This window comes from Nycticebus coucang, chromosome 5 (genome assembly GCF_027406575.1).
Source record: "Nycticebus coucang isolate mNycCou1 chromosome 5, mNycCou1.pri, whole genome shotgun sequence".
NCBI classification, from domain to species: domain Eukaryota; kingdom Metazoa; phylum Chordata; class Mammalia; order Primates; family Lorisidae; genus Nycticebus; species Nycticebus coucang.
The window spans coordinates 83,196,029-83,216,125 of NC_069784.1; the positions used below are offsets into that span (position 1 = coordinate 83,196,029).

Genomic DNA, 20,097 nt, shown 5'->3' on the forward strand with positions numbered 1-20,097 from the left:
TATCAGCCTGAGGAAAGATCTTATGAAGAAGACTTCCATGGCAGAATGCTCTTTTTAAACATAACATCGGTAATGAATAAATTTTCACACATTTCTCTAACAGGCCATAAAGAATAATGTTTTGCGATGCATTTTAACAATATCATTATTTCAAATATTAGAATCATTTTTTATAAACAAAAATGTAACCCACTGTACTCGTTATTGCCTGCAACTGAGACAGAATGCTCTCTGCCCGAACTGCACGCAGGCAACCATAAATTATGTCAGTAATGAAACACGTCTTCCCACTCCATAGGAATGTTGCCGCTCCTGCATTCCTGAGATCACACTGTCTACCTCACTATCTGATTAGTTACTACCTCGCTTATTAAGCTCCAAATCTCACTATTTCTCTTTCCTGTCCCTAGGAAATGCCAAGCTTGTTCCCCTCTCATAGTTTTAGCAGGTGGAATGCCCACCTTTCTAACCTTCACATCGCTGCTTCCTTCTCGTCATCCATGTCTCCAACACAGCGCTGCCTCCTCAGAGGAGATTTCCTCACCATCCTAGCCGAAGAAGCCCCACTCTCCAATCATTCCCTCTAACATTGTGGGGAACTTTCTTCCAAGCACTTAATATTATTTGAAACTACCTCATTTACATGTGTAGTTTTATGTATTATTTCTTTCCTACAACTAAAATGTAAGTTTCACGAAAGCAAGGAGTTTATTTTCTATATCTTTAACCCTAGAAAGTTCAATGCACACAGTACATACTCAATGAAGGTTTGTCAATGATGAAGTAACTAAATGAACGGCTAACTTGGGCAAATGGGTACAAGAAAAAGAAGGATTCCAAATAAAGCACGACATAGTGGGAAAAGCCAACACTGGAGCTATGCTGGATGGATTTGTTTCCTTGCTTTGCCATTTAATAACTGTGAGTCTGCACAAGGTACATTTAAAACTTCATCTATAGGGCGGCGCCTGTGGCTCAAGGAGTAGGGCGCTGATCCCATACGCCGGAGGTGGCAGGTTCAAACCCAGCCCCAGCCAAAGAAACAAACAAACAAAAAAAAACTTCATCTATAAAGTGAAGACAATAATAGTACATATTCATAAAGCTATTGAAAGGAATAATGAGTTAAAAGCTGCAAAATGCTCAAACCATGCCTGCAGCAAATTAAGTGCTAAAGTGTTTGCTATTATATTTGAGGCTGCCTCAGATTCAACGAGAGAAGACACTGAGCTAGATTCCACAAGGTAAGACGTGTCAGGACCAATATGGAAAAGGGCCTTCACCACAGGACTGCTAGAGTATTCACTGGCTCAGGGCCAGAGAGTCTGCACCACTCACATCAAATTCTACATGAACGCTAACTACTGGAGTCAGGCAATTGAGTGGCCTTTGCTAGCCATTGTGGGAAGAATAAGAGCACCACGCCACCCAGCTCCAATACTTTACACCATCAAATGCAGTTTTCCTGCCCCTTTTTGCTTCCCCCAACCCTTTCAACTACCATATAAAATTCTAACAGCCTCACTTTGTGGCTACAATTTAGTTGCCATTTACTGTCCATTAATTTCAACTGCAGTCATCTCTAGCTCTGCCTGGAAATAGTGGTCAGAACAGGAATGCTGGTCCAAGAACATCCAGGCCAACACCTGAAGAGTCCTCCAGTCTTGGCAGGCCAGCCTGAGTTCTATCTCTACTGCTTTTTTTTTTTTTGAGACACAGTCTCACTATGTTGCCCTCAGTAGAGTGCCATGGCGTCATAGCTCACAGCAACCTCAAACTCCTAGGCTCAAGTGATTCTCTGGTCTCAGCCTCCCAACTCTCTGGGACTATAGGTGCCCGCCACAATGCCGGGCAGTTCTAGAGATGGGGTCTCACTCTTGCTCAGGCTGGTCTTGAACTCCTGAGCTCAAGCAATCTGCCCATCTTGGCCTCCCAAAGTGCTAGGATTATAGGCAAGAACCATGGCATCCAGCCTCTAACTCTACTACTCTTAAGGCCTAGATAATCATTCCTTTCCCACTCCTTCTAACACTTCTAAAAAATAAGGGGAATAGCTGGGTACAATGGGGTATGTTTATAGTCTGAGCTACTAGGGAAATTGAGGCAGGGGTGTGTGTAAGCCCAGAAGTTTAAAGTCAGGCTGGGCAATATAGCAAGACATTATCTTGAGAAAAGAGTTAGAAAAGAAGAGATCAGCACAATGGCATGATAAGGGAAACAAACAAGGTTGCTTGTTAATCTGGGAAGGTAAAAGGCTCACAACTGTTACACTTTATTACCCATAGGTTTATAATTGCTGCCAGTAAAAACTAGCTAGTTACCTATGAAAACTCAGTAAATGATAAAACCTATTGCTGGAAATTTTAAGGAAACTAATCTTACTAAATATTGAAAAAAAGCATACTATAAACTTTAATTTCAACATCGCCCACCAATGAACCATAACTGCAAGTTACAACATCTTTAAATGCATTCCAAGAGTCAATCCCAATAAATGCCTTTATTTTTAAGCAGGCAAGATTCAATTGCTGTATTCTGATCACTTAAGAAGTTTATTTCAAATTTATTTAAAACTAGATAACAAAGATCCAAAATTTAAAACTTTTATAATATAAAAAGTCAACTTATTCTATTGTTCTATGTGCTCCTGTTTAAAACTTTAAAAGAATTATCTTTAATCATATTTCCATCTTCCCTTGATCAAAAAAAAAAAATCTTTAAAGTAGGTTGCTTGTCAAAAAAGAGATTTATAGAGTTTAGCACAGTGGTAGGCCAGGACTAATTAAATGTATTCTCGTTTAAATCATATATAGATTTATAATCAATAATCTGCTTTTACAAACTACTGTAAACTGAGAAAATGTTCTTCCTCTTGGCCTAAATTTGTTTATCATTTTCCTGGATTCAGAGAGCAAACAAGTAATCAAGTTCATTTTCACTTCACTCAGAAAGCACTCCATATTCATAAGACAAAAATGAAAATCTTAATTTTTGAAAGCCCTACAGAAGAAAAGATTAGTTTTACTGTAATCTTTGCAATGTTTATTATATAGGTTATTCTTTCTTTATTCTGATACAAATCAAATCCTTCATTCTTCTAGTGAAAAAATGTAAACTGGAAAACACTGAAGCTGGAGATGCAGTTTATAAGGCATCTCAACTTTAGCTGCCCAGCAGGATCACCTGAGGAGCTTTTAAAAAAAATACTATTGTGCAGGACCCACCCCAGATCAATTACCCGAATTCCATGGCAATTGTATGGTTTGAAAGCTCCCCAGATGACTCTAATATTCTGCCAGAGTTAACAACCTCCAGATGTAATGAAAAATACAGTCACACATTACTTAACAACTAAGATATAGTCTGAGAAATGTGTCATTGGCAATTTTGTCATTGTGTCAACCTCAAAGAGCATACTAACACAAACCTAGATGGTATAGCCTACTACACACTCAGGCTACACGGTACATATAGCCTATTGTTCCTGGGCTACAGACCTGTATGGCATGTTACTGTACCGAATATGTAGGAAAATGTAACAAAATGGTAAATATTTATGTATTTAACCATAGAAAAGGCACAGTAAAAATATAGTATAAAAGATAAAAAATGGTACACTTGTATAGGACCCTTAACACGAATGGAGCTAACAGGACTGCAAGTTGCCCAGGTGAGTCAGCGAGTGAATGTGAAGGCCTAGGACACGAATGCACACTACTGTAGACTTGGTAAACATTGCATGCTTAGGTTACACGAAATTTATAAAAAACTATTTTTCTTTCTTTAATTATAAATTAACATTAGCTCATAATGTTTTTACTTCATAAACATTTTAATTTTTAACTTTTTGACTCTTACAATAACACAGCTTTAAACACAAACCACACTACTGTACACAGGTAAACAATTTACCTTCTTTACATTCTTATTCTATAATATGCTTATTCTTATTCTTTTTTATGTATTTTTTTTCTCTTTAAACTTTCTTGCTTAAAACTAACTCACACATTAGCCTAGGCCTACACAGGGTCAGGATCACAAATATCATTGTCTTCCACCTCCACATCTCATCCCACTAGGTTAGTGGTTCTCAACCTTCTTAATGGTGCAATATATTTTCATTGTTACAACGGGGTCGCGACCCACAGGTTGAGAACCACTGCACTAGGTCTTTATGGGCAACAATACAATGGGCCTGTCATTGCCTAATGTGCCTTCTTCTGGGATACCTCCTGAAGGACCTACCTGAAGCCATTTTACAGTTAACTTTTTTTAAACATATAAGCAGAAGGAATACACTCAAATTAATAATTAACAAAGCACAGTAAATAAATAAACCAGTAACACAGTATTTTGTTATCAAGTATTATGTATCATAAATAACTGTATTGCTGGACTTTCATATGACTGGCAAGGCAGTAGGTTTGTTTAGAACTGCAAACACAAACACATGAGTAATTTATTGCATTACGACAGCTAAGAGGTTCCTAGGCAATTGGAATTTTTCAATTCCATTATATTTTTATGGTACCAGCGTATATGTGGCTCATTGCTGAAACATTATTTTGCATTTGCCTATACATATACTTTGGAATCAGAGATCTAGGTTCAAATTCTGGTCCCACATCTTAATAGTTTTATAAATTCATTTCCAAAGATGGTAATATTTGTGTAATTTTTATATAATTCTATCAATGAGATAATGCATAAAGAAGTTCCTAGGCCTGCATATCACAGGAATTTTATAAATGTGAAAAACTCCAGGTAAGTTTTGTTCTTTTTCAAACCTGTTTTGTCCCAATTTGCAAATAATTCATATCATGAATCTGCAGTTCAATTCAAACAACAGAAGGAACACTGTGTTCAAACTAGTTTTTATTTTGTAGGGTGAAATCTACCAAACTCTTCCCCTATTATGCACTTAACTGAATACTAGGAGCTGCAGAGAATTAAAAAAACAAAAAGCAAAATCAAAGAAGCACACATCAGGTTTTTCACATAATATGTAAGTGGGGAAGGCCAAAGTGACACCTAAAACTGTCACAATTTCCAATAAGCTTTATCAATTCTTTGGCTCAAGTCCTCCCCAACTCCTGAAATGGCAGAGATGATCAAAGAACAGATGCTTAAGTAAAAAGCATATTGGAAGTTTAGGCTGGTCAAAGTGGTATTAAAATAACAGCACTGGTGGTGTAGTGGTGAGCATAGCTGCCTTCCAAAATAGCACGGAAATGATGCTAGAGTAAGAAACAGGGAAAACCTGTGGGTTTTCATTACAATAGGACCAGAGTGGTCACTTTTATTAATAAATTATACACCTGCACAGAATTTCACCATTTTAAAAACTGTAGTTTTATATTATTTTTTCCCCCTACACAACTTACTGACATAGCTCTCCTCATTTTAGACAGGTGAAAATTGTGGCTCAAAGCACATTTACCCAAAAGTCATCAGACCAGTAGCTGCTAGTGGGTGCTACTGTACCACAGAAAATTTTCAGTTACATGTCTATAAATAAAACACTGCTTGTTTGTTAAAACTCAATATCTATCTGGTCAATTCAATAATGAATTATGATCATTAAAACTATTATGATCTGGCTCGGTGCCCAAAGCTCAGTGGTTAAGGGCACCGGCCAGATGCACCTTGGGTGGCGGGTTTGAACCCAGCCCGAGCCTGCTAAACAACAATGACAACTGCAACAAAAAATAGCTGGGTGTTGTAGCGGGCGCCTATACTCCCAGCTACTTGGGAGGCTGAGGCGAGAGAATCATTTAAGCCCAAGAGTTTGAGGTTGCTGTGAGCTGTGATGCCATAGCACTCTACTGAGGGCGACATAATGAGACTGACTCCAAAAAAAAAACCCAAACTACTATGATCTGGAAAACTATTAATAAATAACATGTTATTATCAAAAATTCCTTGACTCCATGCCTCAAAATTTATGGCAGCATCATGTATAGTAATCTAACAAATCTCATCTAGTATTTACAGATGACAAAATGTGACAACTACTAGTAGCTGTTGCTGCAGAAATAAATATTACTTGTTTCGACATGTTCATTAAGGTATAATTTTTCAATGAGTATAAGGAGAAATGCACTGTGACAATCAACTGAAAACACTGACTCAAGAACTACCTTTTAAAAAGGCAAGGACAATGATGAGAAAACTAAAAATTCAATCACTGTTCAATTTTTAGCTACTAGGATTGTCTGAGTAGCATTTTCTACAATATTACTTGTTATAACAGCTCATTCATTGCAAAATGAAGTTGGTTCTTAAAACTATATACATATCTCAAAAAATAATATATCTCACCCAGAATTTACAAATGATACTTTATCATTTTCTACAATTAGCTTATGTTGCACTAAACAGTATTGTTTTAAATACAGTCAGTAATTCTGAGCAATACGTGAAATATATAACATGTCTATAACGCACAAAAATTCAATCAGTATGTCCAAGAATCCTAATCATAAAATGAGAATGAAGTTATTAAAATTTGATAATAGGAAGTGCTTCTTCACTAGAAAGCCACTTTGAAGATGATAATCAGGACCTGAACACACAGCATCTCAGATGAACTTGTTTATTTTGTGCTTTTTTTATTGGCTGTTTATCTTTTCTAGTGTTTGGGTAAAAATCCTGTGATTCTCTAAATGCTAATTAACATACTGGCATAGATAGTTTTTCACATAAAAGGATTTCTCAATATTTTATAGTTTCCAAATTAGAAGAGAAAATACATGTGATGAGTAACAAGAAACTAGCACTGCTATAGAACTACATTGATTTCTTTGGTTTAGGAAACAACATCATTAATGAACAGAATTTTAACAGTCAGAATTCATTACCACCATAGCCACTAATCAGGACTGGTCTACACAGAAAGAGATGAAATACGCAGAATGTCATAGGAGTTGGGTATTAGAGCTTAAAATTCTGAAATTCTCAATACAAGTAATTTCTAGGCCTTTGTGTAAAAGCACATGAGGCTAGGAATGAATAACACATTATTAGCATTAATTATTGATTGCTGAGCTAAAACGTGTATCTGGCCATCCATGCCCTGTAAAGAAAATGAAGAAATGGAAGAGACCAGGCAAGTTTAAACGAGAAGTAAAAAACAGAGAAATAAGTGTTAAGACATGTAGAACTAGATCAAGTGAGCTGGAGAAGGAGATGAAAGGACATAAAAGAAAAATACATAGAACTTATGTTACTTCAAAAATGTAAGTAGAGGCTCAGTGCCCATAGCTCAGTGGTTACGGCCCCAGCCACATACACCGAGACTGGTGGGTTCGAAACAACAATGACAACTACAACAAAAAAATAGCTGGGCATTGTGATGGGTGCCTGCAGTCCCAGCTACCTGGGAGGCTAAGGCAAGAGAATCACTTTTAAGCCCAAGAATTTGAGGTTGCTGTGAGCTGTGATGTCACAGCACTCTACCAAGGGTGATAAAGTGAGACTCTCTCTCTCAAAAAGAAAAAAAAAAGTAAGTAGAATTAGTCTCACTGCAACGACAGCATACTGCTGATTCATTTGTCATTTAATAGTCATCTCAGCAAAATTAAAATAGTCACCATCATCTAGAACTATGATTAAGTTTATAATACGTTTACATAAGCGGTAAGTGATTAAAGTAACAGTTTATTTGTTCACATGTCAAATTTCTTTTGTTTAAAAAAGGATACAATTCCAAATACAGCCAAATGAGTCATTAAAACTGGACATACTACTTCTCAAAAGTTCAGCTGCTGGAACAGATGAGAAACTTCGTTAAGTAGGATGGCCCAGGCTTAGGACTTTAAAACACATCTTATACAGCTGTTGTGATGACAGTGTTAATTTATATAAACTGTAAAGTGCTCACATAAGAACTTGGACTGAGTTAAAGGTATTGAGTAAGTACTCACTGCTACTTTAAATCAGAAGCAACTTTAGCCATTAACTTTATATCAGCTTTCTCTAGAGCCATGGTTCTCAACTGGGATGACTATTCCTGAGGGGATGTTTGGCAATGTCTGAAGATATTTTTTCATTGTCATGACTAGAGATGAGGTGTGGTGGAGGGGGCAGTGTGCTACTCGCATCTAGTGGGTAGAGGCCAAGAGTGCCTGCTAAAGATCACACAATGCACAGTATAGTACAGACCCCCTTCCCCCGATCAAATAATTATCTGTTCCAAAATGTTATAGCACAGAGGGTGAGAAACCTGCTCCATAGCAGTGGTCCTCAAACTTTAGCGGGACCATCCCCTGGAAGGCTTGTTGATACGAGAGTTTCTACCCCAGTTAGTCCAGGGCCCATTTCTCACCCAGTCCCCGGTAATGATAATGATTCTGTCCTATTTCTGAGAAACAATGATCTAGACAGAAGTGAGGAGCTAATGGACAAAACAAAGAGCATTAGAAAAGTACATCTAGGGTAAGTTCCTATAAAGTTTTGAAACAAAAATTTTACTTGAAAAATGTTTAAACTATATAAAACTGTGTGTACATGCCTATGGGTGAATTGTTTGGTGTAATTTTTTTTTTGAGACAGAGCCTCAAGCTGTCACCCTGGGTAGAGTGCTGTAGCATCACTGCTCACGGCAACCTCAACCTCCTGGGCTCACGTGATTCTCCTGCCTCCACCTCCCACGTAGCTGGGACTACAGGCGCCCACCACAACTCTCAGCTGTTTTTTGGTTGCAGCCGTCATTGTTGTTTGGCAGGCCCAGGCTGGATTCGAACCTGCCAGCTCAGGTGTATGTGGCTGGCACCTTAGCAGCTTGAGCCACAGGCGCTGAGCCTGGTGTAAATTTTTTAAGAGGAAAGAGGAATCATTTAGTAATGACAGGTCATGACTCTAAGAGTGAGAACCACTGATTAGAGAGATATTTGTGTGTACTTCCTCTCTGCAGTGTTAAAGATTAATCAGGGAAAGACTTCTTATACCTTCCCTTAGCTGAAACTTATAAAAAATAAATAAATAAAAGTGGAAAGAAGTTTGGAGAACACGCAGGGATCTAAAAATTGACCTGCCATTGGATCCTGCAATTCCTCTATTAGGAGTATATCCAAAAGATGAAAACTTACTTTGCAAAAAAGATATTTGCACCAGATTACTCATTGCAGCTCAATTCACAATAGCCAAGTCATGGAAGAAGCCCAAGTGCCCATCAACCCATGAATGGATTAATAAATTGTAGTATATGTATGCCATGGAATAGTATATAGCCTTAAAAAAGATGGAGCCTTTATCTCTTTTATGTTTACATGGAGGGACCTGGAACTGAGTAAAGTATCGAAAGAATGGAGGAAAAAGTATCCAATGTACTCAGTACTTCTATGAAACCAACTTATATTTACTCTCACTTTCTTATGAAAGGTAGAACACAACTATAGCCCAGGATGAAGGAGAGAAGTGGAGTGGGAAGGGAGGGGAGGGGAGAGGTTTGATAGAGGGAGGGTAAAAGGTGGGACCACATCTATGGAGCATATTGCAAGGGTACGAGTCAAATCTGTCAAGTGTAGAACATAAATGTCTTAACACAATAATCAAGTAAATGAGGTGAAAGCTATGTTGATTGGTTTGATGTAAGCACATCAGATTGTATTAAAAAAACAACACATTGTACCCCACATATGCATAAATGTATTCATGATCTATGTGTATATGACTTAAAAAAAATAAAAGTAACTTAGAAGGCACGAATTTCAAAAATATAAAAGACATGATGAAATAATCATTTTACTCTAGATGATTTCGAATCTTATTTTAGAACATTATAAATCAAAATTTTGTATCCCTGTAAAACTAAACATTCGGTAAAAGTATTTTCAATTACTAACCACAGTATAGATTTATACATATATCAACTGAACGCCATATGCAGAAATGTATTCCCTATCACTCATGAACTCTGAGACATATGACCAGTCAATGTTATTAATGGAGTCCTGCCAACAAACCTATGTTAGTATAATCTGTAGTGTTATTGTGAAATAACTGTCTAAATGTTTTCACCAAGTTTTATTATCCATGATGTTCACTGCCAAGTCTACCCAAAGAGCTGCAAGAGGCTATGATCCAAATTATTACAAAATGTATTTAATTCATTTAAATCATGTAATTTCATGAACAATCTTTCTCCAGAAGCTCTGCAAACTATTTTTATAGCTTTATATTAAAAGCAAATGCATAAACTTTTAAAAATTCACACCCCTATTCTTAATTACACAAAGTAGAACACCGAGAGATTGATTTAAGACATGTAACATATATAATAAAATGCTTGTTTGTTCCACAGTAAAACTTAATTGAATGCTCAAGCAGGTTACAAATTTGCTTCAAGCAACTTTCTCAGAGTTGTAGATTCTTTAATGCCACACACATAGTTTCAGACTGAACTTACTCACCTTTCTGCAAAAAAAGTATTGCAGGCGGGGGGAAAAAAAAAAGACTTAATTAGCTTAGCTTTATGTAGAAAGGAAGCACACCATAGTTAATGGAAACAGAATTGCCAAACATCCAGAGTGAGTGAGATAACTCCATTTGCTCCACATTTCATTGCCTGGTATCATTGGGACACATTAACAGTCACATCCTTGAAACTAAACAAAAAAGATGGCACTAATTGTGAAAGTAAGCAGAGTATGAAATCAGAAGCTGTAGCATTAAATGCTAAATTAAAAGTCTTTTCCACCTACTGTTATACATGCACGTAATATTGAATTCTGGAAATATCTGACTCGGTACACGGCCACATAAATGTCTCATAGACATCTCAGACCTTCAGCTTTAAAGATGACCTCTCAGATAGGTTTTGTCTCCCACCCCATATACCTTCTCTACCTAGTATCACATGGCTCAGTCGAAAGCTATTATTTATGTAGCTGCCCAAGTCAGAACCTAGGAGTAACTCTTTCCTTTCTTTCACCGCAACCTCTAGCAGGTACCTGTGGATTCAGAGCCACATGTGGCCTTCTGGATCCTTGAGCGTGGCCTTTCGACTGAATCCAAACTTCACAGAACAAATACCTTTATTAAAAGGAGTTGTTCTGTAAAATTCAATTGAGGGGCTGCTCTTGGGGATCTGGAGGGCCATGTGTGGCCTGGAGGCTGCAGGTTCCCTACCCCTGACCTAGCCTCACAACAGGTTCTGTCAATACTACCTCCAAAATAACCCCCAAGCTTACTGATTGCTCTGCCTCTACAATCACCACCCTGAACATCACCTTATGTCTATACTTGGACTACCAGAGCCTCTCTACTTCACTCACAACTCCTATTTCCTTCTACATTCATTAGGCAGAGTGTTCTTACATGATACTCTGTATCTCGACATTCCCCTACCTAAAAATTCTCCAACAGCTTAAAATCCAAATTCTTTTTCCTTCACCTATGGCTCTATATAATTTTGTTTTTTCCCATCTCTTCAAGCTCATCTCAACCCACCCTTGGTCACTATATCAGATTTATGCTGGGCCCTCATCAGGCACAGAATATGCCCACATCTTGACTCCCCAGCTTTTAGAACTGTGAAAAATGTTTGTTGTATAAATCCCCCAGGTGAGGTTATTTTTGTTGTAGTAGTCAGAATGGACTAAAAAAATCAAACTCTTTTATGTTCTGGAAAGATGCTATTCTCATGCTCATCTCTAACGTAAGTAGCTCCCTCTCATCCAAAGATTTCAAAATAGTGTAAAGACAAGCTCTGCCCAGTGGTGTACCATAGCCAGTGATGTTCAGCCAAGTCTCTTTTATTGTTAATTGATTCTTTTTTTTTTTTTTTTTCAGTTTTTGGCTGAGGCCAGGTTTGAACCTGCCACCTCTGGCATATGGGGCCAGTGCCTTACTCCTTTGAGCCACAGGTGCTGCCCTTTTATTGCTAATTGAAAACAGAATAAAACCACTGCCAAAAGAATGCTTTATGTTCTGCAAGGTTTATGAAAAGAACTAGATCTAGATAAGTGTCATTTATGCTACACAGAATGCTTTTTGTAAAAAAAACAAAAAAACAAAAAAACAGTTGGCTAATACTGCGGATTGGCCTCAGCAGCTAGAGGAAAAATATGACAAGTACATTAGAAGAGAAGGATATCATAAGAGAAAAACCTATGCTATCTACATTTTTAAAGGCTATGTGTAGGATTACGTTCTCTGAAAGTGCTGGCCTATTCCCAGCTCAGGGCTTTTGCTTTGCTGTTCCCTTTGCGTAGGAAGCTCTTAACGGCAGATAAACACATGATCCCTTAAACTGCTTTAGGTCTTCATTTCATGTCATTAATCAGCAAGCACTCCCCCAACTGTACTTTTTTAAAATGGTAACACCTTCTCCCAACACAGTCCTTTCTCATCTTTCCTTGCTTTTTCTCTCATGGCACTTGTCATCACAGGACATATAGGTATTTTACATGTATGTGTGTGTATATAGACATACTTATTGTATGCTTCCTCCACTAAAATTTAGGCTGCATAAGGGTAGGAATTTCTGCCTGATTTGTTCACTGCTATGTCTCTAGTACCTAAAGCACAAATCACACAGTAGCATTCACTAACCACCTGTTCAACTAATTAACATTAAAAGAACACCCATGAAAGATGAACCAAGTTATAACAGGAATATGCCAGAGAAGACTGGCAAGATGGCCAACACTAAGCATGAGCTGAAGCTTGCAAAAACCAGTAAGGAAAACAAAATGAGTTTTATAATCTGGCAAAGAAAGAACACATTACTGGGGAAGATGGAAAAGTCAACTATTCAACTTCTTTTTAGCTTCCATCTTCTCCAACAACAAAATGGTCTTCTAAGAGGAAAGGGTAACAATAAACAATTAAAGTAAAAATAATCCTTCCACAGATGCAGAGATACCTGCTTTGGTAGATATATTGCTTTAAATTAATGAAGTCTTCAGATAAACAGGGATTACTTTAGAGGACACTGAAAGAACTGAAAGAATTACAAAACCAATGTCCATCATCTAAACCAAGGGAACATGGGAGAGGTGCCTAAGGTCAGGAGACAGGCATGTAAAAATACTAATGGATCTTATCAACTGATAAGCCTGACTTCATTTCTAGCAAAATTTAGAATATGTTTTTGAATATTTAGAAAGTAAGCCAGTGATTAGTAAAAATTTAGATGTATCAATATAAAAAAGATTTCTTAACAACATATAAGCTGAATGAGAGTACAGGTAGGCACACTCAATAGTTTCTCAAAGACCTGGGAATCAACTTCTCATTCTATTACTCACCATTTTCAACCAAATACTAAGTGCCCACAGTTCTCCACCTCAAATATTTTCCAAATCTGTGCACTTAAGCCACCATTATAATCTGGACAATTGCCACCTCTCATCTGACTACTGGCAAAGACTGCTACTTGGTCTTCTAAATCCTAATTTACTTCTTTCTAATTCATTATCCATACTGCACCCACAGGAATGTCTTCAAAAGGAAAATCTGACACTGTTACAGTCTTATTTAAAATCTTTCACTGGCCTCCTATAATCACACCCCATTCCTCAGGTATTAAGTTCAGTATCTCTAAAATGGTCTACATGTAGAGCCTGAACAGTCTCTGTCTAACTTGCAGTTTACCTTATTGCTACTCTCAAGATTGATGACCACACTCTAATCAGAATGGCCTTCTTTCACCTCCCAGAACTTAGTTAACTCTCTGCTTCTGAGCCTAGTACAGATCCGTTCCTTCATCTTGGTATATAGCGATTCACTGTACTATTTTCTCTGCCCTTCGTCATGCAATGTAATCTTAGTATTCTCAAGACTGGTAAAATCCGAATTTTGCTAAAGAAAGACTTTAAAAAAGGAAGCTTACCCAATATCAACCTTTCATTGAGATAAAAGGCTTAAGAGGAAGGAGTACTTATACTTCCTATTGACAGTTCCACTTAGGAATCTCCTCCTATGCTATTTTCAATAAAAACAGTACCTGACACTGTAGAAAAAATCATAGCTTTAAGATACATAGATATGTAGTAGTGGCTGTACTAAACTAAAAAACCTTTGTCTCTGTTTCAGTAGTCTAGGTTACCAAGTTATTTCTGGAAAGTTACCTATTACCTTTTCCCTAAGTCTTCCCTAAAAAGAGAAGGAAGAGAGAAGAGAGGGGAGAGGGAGACTGAACAACAATGATTACTTATCTAGGAAGTCATTCTGAAATCAACCCAAAAATACTATCACAGAATTAAAGTATATGTGACTACAGAGTTAAAGTATATGTGACTACTGCTTTATAGCCCTTGAATTTGAGTCTTGTAAAGTTTACAAGCACATGAGCTCTGCCACGATCACAAAACTGGTAAGAGATAGGGCCGTAACAGATCAGGCCGAGCGCTCCCTCTCAGTCCAATGCTTAGTCTACTAGACACCACTAATAAAAACAAGGCAATGCAATTACAACCTACATGTTTCTATCACATAAACCTCCAAAGCTGGAACTATTACATTTATCTTTTAAGTTACCTACTAGACAAAAGTATTTCCTAAATGTTGTGACTTGTTATGAAATCACCATTAGCTAGTCATTAATTCCTCTTAGAAACCAGTTTTAAGTTAAAATGGCACATTAGCAAATAATAAATTTCTCTAAATAATTAATTAGCTGAAAAAGCCTAACTATACTTCAAAAGTAATACACATTTTTCACATATTTAGCAGTCAAACCTGCCTTTTTTTAGAATTTAATATATATTCAGAAAAGCAAAGTTGAAAACTAAGTCACATGTTATAAATATTTTTAGAGATTTCTGCAAATCTCTAGCTTTAAACTGCTTGACATTAAATAGAAAACAGACTGCACAAGTAGTGACAAGTGTCTCATAAATAAAAATGCTACTTTTTCTTTTTTGTGGTCTTACTTTGTTTCACAGACCAGTTAAATATTTTTATATCTAAAATGAAAACCCATAAAAGACACTGAAAGGCACAGTATGTCTTAATTTGAGTTTTCTTGGTTTCATAAGCTTTTCTTATTTCTCTTTCACAAAGATCTGGGAAATTTTAATTTGCATTTGAAAGTATTCAAAAATTGTTTAAATGGTTATTGAGCTGTTATGATCTACAGGTGTGGTTCTAAATGAAATACATTTACCATGTCTCAACTTAGACAAATTTAACATTAGTCTACAAAAGGTGAAATACTTTTGACTTCACAAATTGATAGAAACTTCTTTTAGAAGAAAAAATTCCTAAACATAAAATCCATTTCCATAAATAAATTCAAACAAGGCATTTCCTCTACTTTATACCAATATTTAAACTATATGTGAAAAGCTGCTAATATTATTTGCTGGTAGTATTAGAAGGGAACAAAATACATCTAGTTAATATTTATTCTCTTCTACTGTCTGCCTAAGACCACAGTAGGCATTGGAGATACAAAAAGATATACTCCAACCAGGAGAATGTATATGCTAGCAGAACACACAAACAATATACTCTACCAGCGTGGGATAAAATCAAGAGCAAAGAATGCATATAAATGGACAAGGAGCCGTGACAGCACACAAACATTAATAGCCCTGTCTCTCTGTGAGCTCTGTGAAGACAGGGGCCACGTTTGCTCCATCAGCGCTCCTAGCTAGTGTCAGTGTTAGAAGTGTTCAGTAAATGTCTGCTGAACCAAAAGAATAAAAAGGCTGGCTTCATATAGAAGGTAACAATAGAAATGAGCAATAAAATGTTACTAGTAGTTAAATAGACAAAAAAGGAGGAAAAAAAGCATTCCAGACATAAGGAACAGAATGGACAATACTCATCTTTCACCAATTTACCCTAATCTAATTAACATTGATATTTCACTCCAAAATATATTTTCTATAAGCAACATTTACTCAAGTGAAGATCTCCTAAGTGAATATTTTAATTTTCAACAAACATAAAGTACTGAGGACTCCAGAATCCATAACATACTTCCCATAGGACTTTTAGTAGTGTACGCTTTATCACAGCCATCACAAATAAAACCAAGCATAATAACTACAGAAAAATTTAGGACTAAAAATAAAAATGAAATACAAACACCATTAAGTTAGAGTTAATCAAACTCCTCTTTAAAGTAAAATATAATGTAATGAAGATGACTTTACTATAGTCACATACTCAAGAAAGACTATGTGCTAAGGCAAAAATAGAAAAAAGAAAATTTATGCATAAAAAATAGGAATGAAGAGAGTTACTAAACTAAGTCTGATACATTAAGTCATACCCAGTTCCAAATGTGTGACACTTTGAGTTAAGATTTAGGTCAATGACAAACATCAAGCTTGGTCAACCTTTTATGGGTTGACAAGCATTTTATTAAAGGGCCAGTTAATAAATATATTAGGCTTGTGTGTCACAAGTATTTAACTCTGTTATTGTAGCATGAAGGCAGCCACAGACAACACATAAAAGAATGAGTATGGCTGGGTTCCAGTAAATCTTTACTTACAAAAAGAGCGAGTTGACCATATCTGCCAATCCTGTCCTACAGTCTCAAAGTGACTTCTCAATAATTCTGTTTCATCTGAACAGCTCTATTTCCTTCCAAACTCTTTCATATAAACTGTATCAGTGTTTCATTAAAGCCTCTACAGGCACATATAAAGCAACCTGACATTTAATCTCTTGCTTTATAGATCAAGAAACTGAAGTTCCAAGGGGTTGAGTGACTTGACCTAAGGACAGCTAGTACAGCTGCGACTAAAAACCAGGCCTTGGTTCTATTCATAACTCTTAACCATCATCCTCCATTCTCAATCCTCCAATGCTACAGCTGAAACATTTCAACCATTTTTAGACTCTTCTGCTGAATCTCTGAGTTCTTTTTAGCAGGCTCATCCATTAACAAGATTTCAAGAATATCTACAAATCAATTTATGAAATCAAATTATTCTCAAATCCTTTCTCTTTTTACATGATCTCCATCTTTTTACATGTGAGCTATCTTCTTATTCACAAACCTCCTAAAATAATACTTTATATTCAAATAGCCACAAGAAGAAAGGCAGTACACCTTAAGAAGCTGTAAATTATTTTAATCATTTAGGAAGAATTTCTATACTCATAAATATAAACGAGGTAAAAGGCCTAGTGCCTGCCTTTGCAAAGCTTACAATCTAGTTGATAAATATGTGTACCATGTGTATAAACATGAAACTAAGGAGATTCCATTTAACGTAACCTAGGTCAATTCTAAGAAATTTTAAACAAAGAAATAAAAAATGAGGCTCGGTGCCTATACCTCAGCAGCTAGGGCGCCAGCCACATACACAGGAGCTGGCAGGTTCGAATCCATCCCAGGCCTGCCAAACAACAATGACAACTACAACAACAACAAAACAAAAATAGCCAACTGTTGTGGAGGGTGCCTATAGTCCCAGCTAGTTGGGAGGCTGAGGCAAGAGAATCGCTTAAGCCCAAGAGTTTGAGGTTGCTGTGAGCTGTGATGACAGGGTACTCTACTAAGGGCGACACAGTGAGACTCTGTCTCAAAAGAAAAAAAAAAGAAAGAAAGAAAAAAAAACTGAGAAAATGCAATTACAGTAAAACTGAGGACACAATGCCCTGAATTCTGCACAATAAAAATTTTAATAAAAAGAAATATACAAAATATCACTTTGACGTGGTAATAATATAGCCTAAAACTGGACCACATTTTTGTTAAATTATGGGAGCTGGGAGTCGTATTTTAGTTTATTCTAGTCATTGCCATGAAACAACTTCTATTAGATTAACTTCCCAGACATAAACACAGGACACGCCCTTGTTTTGCTTGGTAGCATGGGAATGGAAAAGCGACCAAGCAAGCTGAAACTGCAAAATGATCTTAATAATTAATAGTGAAAATTATGATGACTGAAGTCTTTCAAAAGTTTTGCCAAAACATTAAAAATTCTTACTGTTGGTTATAAATGTATACTGGAAAATAAAAAGTAAATAAAACTATTATTTAGTACACTGTAATTTAAATGTACTTAAGACACAGAATTAAAGTGTCTTATTTCTTTGTAAAAACTTCAGTATAGTGTGAAGAGTCCTTTTTTTCTTGACGTATATCGTATGGGCAAGTATCTTTCTTTCACACCTTGGTGAAATCAGTACTTCTTTCTATGTTTTAACTAACTTCTAACATTTTATTATTTATGCTTTTAATATCATAAAATATCTCTGAAAGTTCCTTTAATATGAAGAGTTGTTTTTGTTGTTTGTAATAGCATCACTTCCTCTGGGACATCATCATCTTTTTTGCCACAACGACGTTCCTTACTTACATCAATAACATTCACCCTCAGTAAGTTCCTCTGGCTGCTTATCTAGTCCGTCCAAGGGCAACCATGTCAGCATCTCAAAGTCAGCTATTTCTTCTATCACTCCACCCACTTCTAACATTACTGCTGTTTCTTCGTTGCATTTTCATCTTTCTTCTCCAATTCCCTTTTTTAATTATCCATTTCTATAAAGCCTTTACCTGGGCTTATCGCTGGAAGCAGGAAGACAATACAACACAGCGTGTTTATACGCGCTGTCTGCGAGTGAAATGGAGGGAGACCACCCACTCACAGACGCTGAAAAGTGACATAATTTGTCACTGAACATGAGCACATCATGTTGTAATACAAAGATTCCTAGACTAAAGAACTAGTGATAAAGTTCATATTTTGCGTAATTATTTTGTCACTTTTTTTTTTAGAGGCAGTCTCACTCTGTTGCATGGCAACCCCAAACTCCTTGGCTCAAGCAATTCTTGAGCCTTAGCCTTCTATGTAACTGGACCCATAGGTGCACACTACCACACCCAACTAGTATTTCCACTTTTTGTAGAAATGGAGATCTTGCTCTGCTGCTCAAGCTGGTGTCAAAAGCCTGGCCTCAAGTGATCCTCCCGCTTTGGCCTCACAGAGTACTAGGATTACAGGTATGAGCCACTGTGTCCAGCCTCAAGTTAATTATTTACACTTACTATGTGTATATCATGGTAACTGAAATTTAAACCATACAGTTGAGGGACTGGTTTTAACTAAACCACGGTAAGTAAAATTCATGCACGCTGGAACCATGTAAAGCAAGGACTGTCTGTGTATCAAACTGTCTGACAGTGCTGAAGAGCAACTAATGCAGGCAAGATTAAGCAGCCATGATCTCCAAAAGATGGTGAATACATAGATGAGCACTATGTTCTCCTCAGGGGTATTTACTAAACCACAGCAAAGAGAAAGAGAACAGAAACACAAAGCACATCTACCATCTTGAGAAAGCAGAAGCTGGTGTTTAATCCCTGGCCAAGTGGAGGTACCTTGGTATATACACATGGCTATCAGCCAGAAGGGTCAGGGCTGAGGAATAAGGACCCAACCCGGGAATTAACGGTACTTTCTTCAGAAGCTAAACACAACGTTTCTATACCATATGTTATATACAGGGACTAAGTGGTCAGTCTAATGCTAGGGAATCCATGAACAGGGGGACACTGGATGGGAATAATGTAAGGGATGACTAAAAGCAGCATCCCTGTGAAAATCTGGGCGAGGAGACTAGAATTTAAATTTGTGCCACTTATTCTAAAATGTATCAGTGACTCAAGGGTTAGGCTGTATCATATTTTATAATGTGATATTCTAAAATTAAGCCCTGCTATAATTACCATTTTGTAATCCCATCCAGAGCTGTTTGTGATCTTTCTTCTGCATTTCATTGATTACTTGACTTTTATGCTTTAAAGCATCAGCTTCTTTCATACAGGACATAAAATGAGCTTCAATTACATCCTTAGATGGACAGTGCAGAAGGTCCTTTTCAGGAAAACTCTATCAAAGGAAAAAAAAAATACACATATAAAAGAGGCACACACATTACAAAATTAGCTTCTTAAGGGAGAAATATTTTTTCAATATTTTTTATACTTATCCAATATTTTTATTAAACCATCTCTACTAGTGCAATAACTCTAAATACTTTTTAAATTAACTTAAAAACATAAAAAAAGGCATTAAAGGGTAATAATTATAAAAATAGCTTTTGAACAGACTGTACAAATTGTTGGGAAAGATGTAGAATGAAACTCACACACTGCTGATGGAAATCTAAAATGGTACC

At 36.7% G+C, this 20,097-nt stretch overlaps 1 protein-coding gene and 1 pseudogene across 5 annotated transcripts in view; one reads left to right on the forward strand and one right to left on the reverse strand.

Annotated features, from left to right (window-relative positions):
* The window catches only part of LOC128585843 (glyceraldehyde-3-phosphate dehydrogenase-like), a 618,240-nt pseudogene that overhangs the window by 522,441 nt on the left and 75,702 nt on the right, over positions 1 to 20,097 (forward strand). The window lies entirely within an intron of this gene.
* The window catches only part of ATG5 (autophagy related 5), a 144,755-nt gene that overhangs the window by 58,194 nt on the left and 66,464 nt on the right, over positions 1 to 20,097 (reverse strand). For all 4 annotated transcript variants that reach the window (XM_053591182.1, XM_053591179.1, XM_053591180.1 and 1 more), the window contains one exon: positions 19,646 to 19,808. In XM_053591182.1, coding sequence (XP_053447157.1) covers positions 19,646 to 19,808 — 163 coding nt within the window. The remainder of the gene's footprint in view (positions 1 to 19,645; positions 19,809 to 20,097) is intronic.